This window comes from Hibiscus syriacus, unplaced genomic scaffold (genome assembly GCF_006381635.1).
Source record: "Hibiscus syriacus cultivar Baekdansim isolate YM2019G1 unplaced genomic scaffold, ASM638163v2 tig00017792_pilon, whole genome shotgun sequence".
Taxonomy (NCBI): Eukaryota; Viridiplantae; Streptophyta; class Magnoliopsida; order Malvales; family Malvaceae; genus Hibiscus; species Hibiscus syriacus.
Window position 1 is genome coordinate 637,825 of NW_024062416.1, and position 9,716 is coordinate 647,540.

Genomic DNA, 9,716 nt, shown 5'->3' on the forward strand with positions numbered 1-9,716 from the left:
CAATATGATCATCATATAAATACTTAATTTCTATATGATTTACGTAAAAGAAAAAGTCTTAGTTACATTATGATCATCATATAATACTTAATTTCCTATATGATCTAAGTAAAAGAAAAAGTCTTAGTTACAATATGATCATCATATAATACTTAATTTCTATATGACTTAAGTAAAAGAAAAAGTCTTAGTTACAATATGATCATCATATAATAATTAATTTCTATATGATCTATGTAAAAGAAAAAGTCTTAGTTACAAGTCTAGACTCATTCTATATGATTTTAAAAATTTTAATATCAATTTCAATAATTAAACTAGCTATGTGTTTTTCGTTTAGATATGTCACTGATACTTGAATTATTTTAAATTTTAGTCCCTATATTTTAACTTTTCAACATTGAGTCTCTATACTATTTTTTATTTGATCTCTCCATTAACTTAGGTTCAATTTTATTGTTAAGTGTTTACCTACCAGCTATGGAAAAGAGAAAAATAACTTTTTTAATCCTATATTGTTCATGAATTCATCCTCATTTAAATAGAAAATAACTTCGATATATGTATTAAAAATGTTTTATCTTTTGTTGATATTTTGGGCTTGGAGACTCTTGTAAAGATTTAAGGATTATAGTGTTTGAGTTAGGCCAACTATTCTTGGGCCAATGGGTGAGCATGAAAACCAACTCCAAGAGTTATCCACATAACAAAGATATTTTATTTGTGAAGATGACGAACTCCATGGACATGATGAAAGTAGCTGTAATTCAGAAACCACCACTTTCTTCTCCTTCTGTCTTGCCTTCAACACTTCTACAACCCACCCTTGAACAAACCAGGCAAATCCATGCTCTCATGGTCAAAACCCACTTCAATGATGCCAACCTTAGTCTTTCAGCACAATTTAATTTCCTTATCACATCTTACACTAAAAACACCCAACCCCATACTGCACTTGACATCTATGCTTATTTGAGAAGATTGGACTATGAAGTTGATAACTTCATGGTCCCTGCTGTCCTCAAAGCTTGCAGTTTTGTTTCAATGACCCAATTGGGAAAAGAAATACATGGTTTCTCTGTGAAGAGTGGATTGACTGAAGATGTTTTTGTAAGTAATGCTTTGATACAAATGTATAGTGAATGTGACAGTGTGGTCTCTGCCAGGTTGTTGTTCGATAATATGCGTGAAAGAGATGATGTTTCTTGGAGTACAATGATTAGATGCTATGTTAGAAGCAAATTGCACAGGGAAGCATTGAAGACTATAAGAAAGATTCAAACTTTACAAATAAGACCCAGTGAAGTTGCCATGATTAGCATGGTTACTTTATTTGCAGACCTCGTGGATAATGAAATGGGAAAAGCGATGCATGCTTATGCTACAAGGAATCTTGAGAAAATGGGTGTTCGTTTAGCTACTGCTTTCATTCATATGTATGCCAAAAGTGGGAATTTAGCTTCTGCAAGACTGCTTTTCAATGGATTGAATCAGAAAAGCATTGCTTCATGGACTGCTATGATTACTGGATATATTCATTGCAATAAATTAGAAGAGGGAATGAAGTTTTTTGATAGAATGATTGAAGAAAGGATTAAGCCAAATGGGATCACTTTACTGAGCTTAGTTGTAGAGTGTGGTTTTCTGGGGGCTCTTGAACTGGGGAAACGGCTACATGTTTATATTGTGAGAAGTGACATTTATATGTCTTTGGCTCTAGCTACAGCTTTGGTTGATATGTACGGGAATTGTGGGGTTATAGAGAACGCTAAAGCAGTTTTTGACTTAGTTGAGAACAAAGATGTTACGATCTGGAGTGCTATGATTGCAGCTTATGCAAAAGCTCATTGCACAGATCAGGCTTTTGATCTTTTTGTCAAGATGAGGGACAATGGAGTGACGCCTAACCAAGTGACAATGACGACCATGCTTTCACTTTGTGCAGAGGTTGGAGCCCATGATATGGGAAAATGGGTTCATACTGTCATACAAAGGCAAGGTGTCGAAATGGATACGATATTAAAAACCGCACTTTTGGAAATGTATGCCAAGTGTGGAGACATTGATGGAGCTTGGAAATTGTTCAGTGAAGTTAAAGATCGAGACATTGGCATGTGGAATGCGATGATGGCAGGATTTGGGATGCATGGATGTGGTAAGGAGGCTTTGGAGCTACTATCCAAGATGGAAAGAGTGGGTTCTAGGCCTAATGATATCACATTTATTGGTCTTCTTCATGCTTGTAGTCATGCAGGGTTGGTAGAAGAAGGGAAATTGATGTTTGACAAAATGGTTCATGAATTTGCATTGGTTCCAAAGATTGAGCACTATGGTTGTATGGTGGATCTTCTTGGTCGAGCAGGACATCTAGATGAGGCCTATGAGATAATCAAAAACATGCCTATAAGGGCAAATGCCATTATATGGAGTGCTCTTCTTGCTACATGCAAGCTTCACCGGAATGCTGTATTAGGGGAAATAGCTGCAAGGCAGCTTGTTCACCTGGAACCTCAAAACTGTGGTTATAATGTTTCAATTTCAAATATATATGCAATGGAAAACAGGTGGAATGATGTTGCAGGGGTGAGAAAAGCAATGAAGAGCAAGGGAATGAGGAAAGAACCAGGGCTCAGCTGTATTGAAGTAAATGGATATGTTCATGAGTTCATAATGGGAGATAGGACACACCCTGAAATCAAAAAGATAAATGTTATGGTATCTGATATGGGAAACAAGCTAAAGGAGGAAGGGTACAGAGCAGACACATCTGCAGTCCTTAAAAATATAGACGAGGAAGAGAAAGAAACTGCACTTAACTATCACAGTGAGAAACTGGCAATGGCCTTCGGCCTCATTAGCACAGCCCCAGGGACTCCAATTCGGATTGTGAAAAATATGAGAGTTTGTAACGATTGTCACACTGCAACTAAGCTGCTGTCTAAAATATATCAGAGAGTAATAATAGTACGTGATCGGAAGCGCTTTCACCACTTCAGAGACGGAACCTGTTCCTGTGGAGATTACTGGTAACACTACAGTTGAGAATGTATGTTTCAAGAACACAGTGAAGAGATGTACAGTACACAGTTGAGTATGTATGTTTTTCATCTTTTACTTAAACCAGCAGTCCTTGGATCAGCACTTGATTGCTTCCTTCAAGTTTCCCTTACCTTCATGAGATCACTGTGTAGACACCAAATTTCGTCCCATTATAATATATAATATAAAACATGTTATATATATTATATATGTAATATTATTATTTTTATTAACATATATTCTTTTTTATTATTTTTGCAGGCCCCACACTCAACAACCCTGATCTAGTGAGATTCAAACCAACGTATTTGAGTCCTATTGAAACACTAAAACCAAAGCAATTTGAGTCCAAGTAGGACTCTAAATCTGAGCTAAAATAGGTTTCTTTAGACTATAAATAGACTCAAGTATCAAGAGGAAAGGGGGCAACTGGAATTAAAAATGCTAGAGAGAACTAAAAAGTCTCCCAGTCCCAGAGTGATCATCAGCTGTCGTTTAACGAGAATGGTTCTCTAGACATGTTCATCTACCAAGTGTTGAACGAAGCGAACACTCATGGCCCGGGAATCAACAACCTTCGTCAGTTTCGTGTATCCCAAAGAAACCAAACTGCTGCAACCATGCTTGAACCAGCCAGGAACCATGAGGGAGAAGACGGAGGCGTCGATGAGTTCCCGCATTTCTAGCTCGATGCCTAACGCGGCTTTGCGTAACGAGCGGTTTGAGGAGGATGCAAAGTTTGATCTGGCAGTGAATGAAACCACATATGTCCCCACAACCCCCAATTTGAATTCAACACACGCAAATTAATTTGAGATGCACAGATTTGGTTATGGATTTTTCTGGAGAACTTCCAATCGATCAAAGGTAAGCAATTCGAATCGGGTTTTTAAATTTTGATTTAAATTTTAATTTTCGCGATTAAGACAACCGACAAATTAATTGGTACCGAAAGGGCGGTTCAAGGGTGCTAACCCTTCCTTGACCGTAACCGACTCCCGAACCCGACACATTTCTGGTAAAAACACAGATCAGGTAAGACGGTGTCCGACCCACCTAAATTCGTTTTAAAGTGGTCGGTGGCGACTCCAATCCACATTTTTCAAGTCGAAGCCCAATTCCGGGGCCCAACCGAAAGACGGTTACGACAGCTTGGCGACTCCGCTGGGGACAGGTAAGTGAGTCAAGCCAGAATTAATTTTCGGTTGTCTTTCTTAGCGAAAATTACAAGTTTAAATTTTAATTTATTTATTCGATTCTTATTATTTATCTTTGATTTTTTTTCCAAATAAATAGTTGTACTGAAATTTTTTCCAATGATTTCAGATTTTTTGAAAAGTTTCTATCTCAAGCTCTATACCCGAGCTCCGAACCCTTTTAAGTGGGGGTGAAAGCGACGCCTTCGTGTGAATTTATTCACCGTGTGGGCCTAGCAAGTAACCTTCGGGATTCATATACCTTATGTCTTCATGTGAATTTATTCACTGTGCGGGCATAAGGGAATGTTTCCTCTCGAGTTTAACTTAGTCCACACAAGCCTGTGATGGGTTTAGGACTAAGGGTCTGGCAAGCCCAATGGGGCACCAGCAAGGAGAACTCGAGTACCTTTTTTAGAACCTAAACCAGGAGATCACAGAGAATTAGAGCCCACCCCAAAACCTCATTCCAAACCCTAAGCTGTTGTGATTTTATTTCCCTGTTTTACTTTCTTTTCAAAGCATGCGAACTAGACAAATATATGCGATTAGGATTTGTTCAAAATCAACTTACGGGATAGAGATCATGTCCGGGTAGGAATAATAAGCATGTGGTGTAGATATCATGTGGGGTAGGACTTTTATTTTCATGATTGTTTTGATTATTATCTTTACCTTACTAACTCTTTTCATTTTTTCCTCTCTTTTATTTTATTTCCATCATCTGCATCATTCAAAAGAGGTGTTGATCCACCAAAAAACGTGTTCGTTAACCATAAATAATTTTCATTAATGGACAAAGGGGTTGTAATACAAGAGATAAGAATGCAGGGGTCCGACTATGGTCAGAAAAGACTCAGAAAGAAAAGGAGGACAATCTGCAAGGCAACTATGTGTCACATTCGATAAAGAAGACATGGTGCCCACAATCGAGTACATCAAAAGTTAACTTTTCAAAAATGGGTTGACAAAAGTGGCAGGGCCAAGACGAGAAAAAATGTTACTAACCTCGAGAGTCAATTCAAAGACAACAAGAACAAGATGGCAAAACGATAGCTGAATTGGAAGTCATTGTCGACAAATTCAAGAAACAAGCAAATGAACTTCGGATAATCGCTTTGATGGAGGATTTCAATGGAGTTTCTGATTCAGTAAAGGATGAAAGCCAGAGATGTAGTCATTCGATACTTTTGGGAACAAGTACAAAAAACACAGCTCGTCACTTGCACGATTTAGCCAGAGAAGTCGGAGCGGATCGGCAGGGTATTCGATCGGTGATGGACGAAGGCAGAAGACTAGTCAACTTACTTCGGGGTCTAGAGGATTTAGTCCGGATGTACCTTTAAATATGTTTATTGTCTCTTAAAAGATAAAACACTTTTGTCCCAATAAAGATTATTTATAATAACAGACATGTTTTTGGATCAATGCCTCGAACATTTCATGCATTTTTGCATTTTGCATCTACATTTCATTTTTAAGCATTTTCATAAACATGAACTTTTTTCATGGAGGATTCGATGAAGTGGTTTTAACCACATGACACCACATGGAAACAAGATTGTAACATCAAAAGAAAAAAAACTGAAATCAGTACAATGAGAGCCCGATCAGTTGGTTTTATGACTAAGCCTACTAGGATGATCTGAGAAAAGAGTCTATATATCCTAAGGGCTACGATGTTGAAGTTGTTTGTAGTTGCCACATAGGATGCTCCAATCATTCCTCTGAGAACTATAAGGCACTGAAGCGCAAGATCCAATTCCTGATGGATTCAGGGGCATAGACAGTCGAAGAAGGGGGCATTGCATATACCATTTGCACCTAGAGGATTGTTTTGTTTGAACACGTCTTTGATCTTTTGCTTAATCTTTTAAACGATTGAATTTATGCTACTTTCTAAGGTGGAATAATTGAACAAATTTTAATCTTTATTTCTTCGAATATTAAATGAATTAAGGATTCTTTTAATTCTTCAAGAATTATAGATTTTTGACATATGACAAAATTAGACCTTTCTTTTCCTGTCTCAAACCCAGAAATAAAATACCTTGATTCTTTACCCAAAATAACTCATGGTCATTACCAAAAAGACCAAATTTTGACATTACCTCCCTTTGAAATTTTTGAACATTGCCTTTATCTTTTTGATACACCCATACCTTTCTTTGAGTTAAATAAAGTCACACCATTATCTTTTTAGACTCAAAACATTTTTATGCCATTAAAACCCAAGGCATTGAATTGTTCATTTGAACGTGAACATTCTTCTAAGACACAACTTGGGGTATCTCGCAAGAAGCCTGAACATTGAGACATGTTGGGAGCAAGAAGCAGAAAGAAGAATTCACTCGAAATAATTATATCATGCATTAATTACATTGTTTTCATGTGAATAAAATAAATCCTGAAAATCTATCCCCCTGGGGATACCTCTTCTATGAAGACTTACATGTATGAAATGATGAACGACTTTCTTTCTTTATCCCTTCACAACAGGAGAAAAAATATATCCCTTGTGTCCCCTTTTGAGCCTATAGTATTTTTCTTCTGATTCAACCCTAACCAAGGATCACCATCCACACTGGGGGGCAAGGTGGAGAAAATCTGCTCACATGAGTGAAGACATCAATTCAAATGAGATACCAAAAGGTGGACCAAATGGCAAGTGCGAAGATCCAATCAAGAACAAAAAAGAAAATGAGCAAAAAAGCAAAAAACAAAGAAAAAGAGAAACAAGAACAAAAAGAACAAGAATCAAAAAGAAAAAGGGACAAAAAACACATGCGAAGATTCCCTAAAGACAAATAGTACATCAAGCTTCAAACTATGAGATTGATCAAGCACAAACATTCCCGAATCACTGAATCACTTCACTCGAAGATCATAGAGCATCAAGAGAGAGAGACATTTTGAGCAAGACAAGATTGAAGGCATCAGAATGAATTGATCCTTGGTTCAAAACCCTGTAACACTTGTTTGGGCCTATTTATCCTTTTCTTTCATAACCATGAGCCCTGGCCTACATTACGTGCCTTAAAAAGTCCCTTCTAATCATACATGGATTTCTAAACAGAAGAGACTATCTTCAGATTTCATCCCGCCCATCAGGATTAATATTTGTTTGCAAAAAACAATGTAATTAATGCATAGTAGAGAAAAATAACAAAGGGGGTTCAAGACGTAAATCCTGAATAACATTTTGAAACCAAAATCAGGGTTCGAGTTGAAAACCTGAAAAGGCGGCTCGAATATAAAAATTGTGCAGCTGAGACGATCGCACAAGTTCCTTGGTACGGCATCGCACAATCTGAGTGTGACTATGAAGGTTGGGAGTCAGAGAACACTTCCAGTAGAGGAGCATGCAAGCTACCCCATCAAACCTTTGAGCATCAAATGCCAAACCTTTGAGCATCAAATGACAAACCTTTGACAAAACACAATAACCTGAGACCTTTTTTTTATCCTTTCCTTACTTAACTATCTCCCAAAGATAACTTTAATCTTGGCACTTGTCAAATAGCTATAATTTATTGAAGGATTAACATTGTAATTAATTCTTTGATATCCAATGAACTCTAGTTTTATGATTCGTCTCAATTGTAAAACCGTGAAAGGGGCAATATTTTCAAAACTTTTGATTAAACATTTTTTGAAACTCTTTTTTTGATATTTTCAGAACTTTGAAAATAAAAGAAAAAGAAACATTTTCAAACAAGACAATCTCTCTAGAGTGGATCTTGGTAAATGACATGTGACTCTTAGACACAAAACTCATGCTTAGAAGCAATGCTGAAGCAAGAAATGAGGAACATTTGGGGCATCATTTGGGGATTCAACATCCTAATACGAATTATCAGACCTTTTTCAGAAGATAAAATATAACCAATTCATGTTACATGCATCTTATGCATACATTTTAGAGCATCATATTTATCATTTTTCTCACATACATAATTTTTGCAGCTTTTAGAGTCAAGTTTTAACTTCAAGATGAAGGATACTCGATTCAAAAGCACATTTAAAGATTAATGATGGTTGTTTAACTCGGCAGCAAGAAGCTACACTTCAACCAACTCGAAAGATTGAAAGATCGACATTCATCTTCAGATTCAACATTTCCCATATAAATTTTGTCTCGCTTGAGACAGTCTCATTTAATTTATCTCACTTGATATTGTTTTTTTTAAAACAGACTTTGTCTCGCTTGAGACCGTTTTCACTAGAAAGAAGATTTATTTCACTCAAGATTGTTTTTCTTAAAACAAGATTTGTCTCGCTTGAGACCGTTTTCACTATAAGATTTTATCTCGCTTGAGATAGTTTCTCTTGAAACATAAACTTTGAAAACAATTTACCTTGAAACAAAAATCTTTCCTTGAAACAAATTTCGTCTCCCTTGAGACAGTTTCTTTTGGAACTCAGTTTTGTCTCCCTTAAGACCGTTTCTTTTGGAACTAAGTTTTGTCTCTCTTGAGACAGTTTCTCTCGAAACGACACAATTTGGCTCGAGAGTAGATTTCAACTTCACGACGAAGGATATCTAGCTCGAAGCCAAACTTCACAATAAAGGGGTCTCCACGGTTTCAACTTCACGGCGAAGGGAATTGTGTCCACCCGCAACATACAATACTTGGGTTTCAACTTCACGACGAAGGATATTCAAGTCAAGGCTCAACCTCACGACGAAGGGGCCATCCGCGATTTCAACTCCACGACGGAGGATATCGTACCCACACATCCACGATTTCAACTTCACGATGGAGGATATCGTGCCACTCGAGACAACACAAGTTTAACTTCACAACGAAGGGACGGCTGGTTGTCAACAAACAATTTCCCAATTTCAGAGCCAATTTCAACTTCACAGCGAAGGATATTGGACTCAAGACAACACAAGTTCAACTTCACAACGAAGGTACGGCTGATCGTCAACAAAATTTCATGCAGAGTCGATTTCAACTTCACAGCAAAGGATATTGGACTAGAGACAACACAAGTTCAACTTTACAACGAAGGGACGGCTGGTTGTCAACAAACAATTTTCCAATTTCAGAGCCAATTTCAACTTCACAGCGAAGGATATTGGACTCGAGACAACACAAGTTAAATTTCACAACGAAGGGACGGCGGTTGTCAACAAACAACTTCCCAATTTCAGGGCCAATTTCAACTTCACAGCGAAGGATATTGGACCCAAGACAACACAAGTTCAACTTCACAACGAAGGGACGACTGATTGTCAACAAACAACTTCTCAGTTTCAGAGCCCGCGGTTTCAACTTCACGACGAAGGGAATCATGTACACAAGTAGCATCTATCTCTAGATTGGATTTCAACTTCACACGAAGGATATTCAACTCAAATAAGGAGTGACTATCAACAAACTTTCCAGTTTTAGAGTCAATTTCAACTTCACGGCGAAGGATATTGGCCTCGAAACAAAGCAACCTACATTGGATTTCAACTTCACAACGAAG

General features: G+C 37.4%; 1 protein-coding gene across 1 annotated transcript; it reads left to right on the forward strand.

The window, feature by feature from the left end:
* Positions 1–741: 741 nt before the first annotated feature.
* On the forward strand, positions 742–3,075 carry LOC120208897 (pentatricopeptide repeat-containing protein At3g26782, mitochondrial-like). Its single transcript, XM_039208028.1, has one exon. It carries the CDS (start codon positions 742–744, stop codon positions 3,028–3,030), a length of 2,289 nt encoding a protein of 762 aa, XP_039063959.1. The 3' UTR covers positions 3,031–3,075.
* Positions 3,076–9,716: the final 6,641 nt, after the last annotated feature.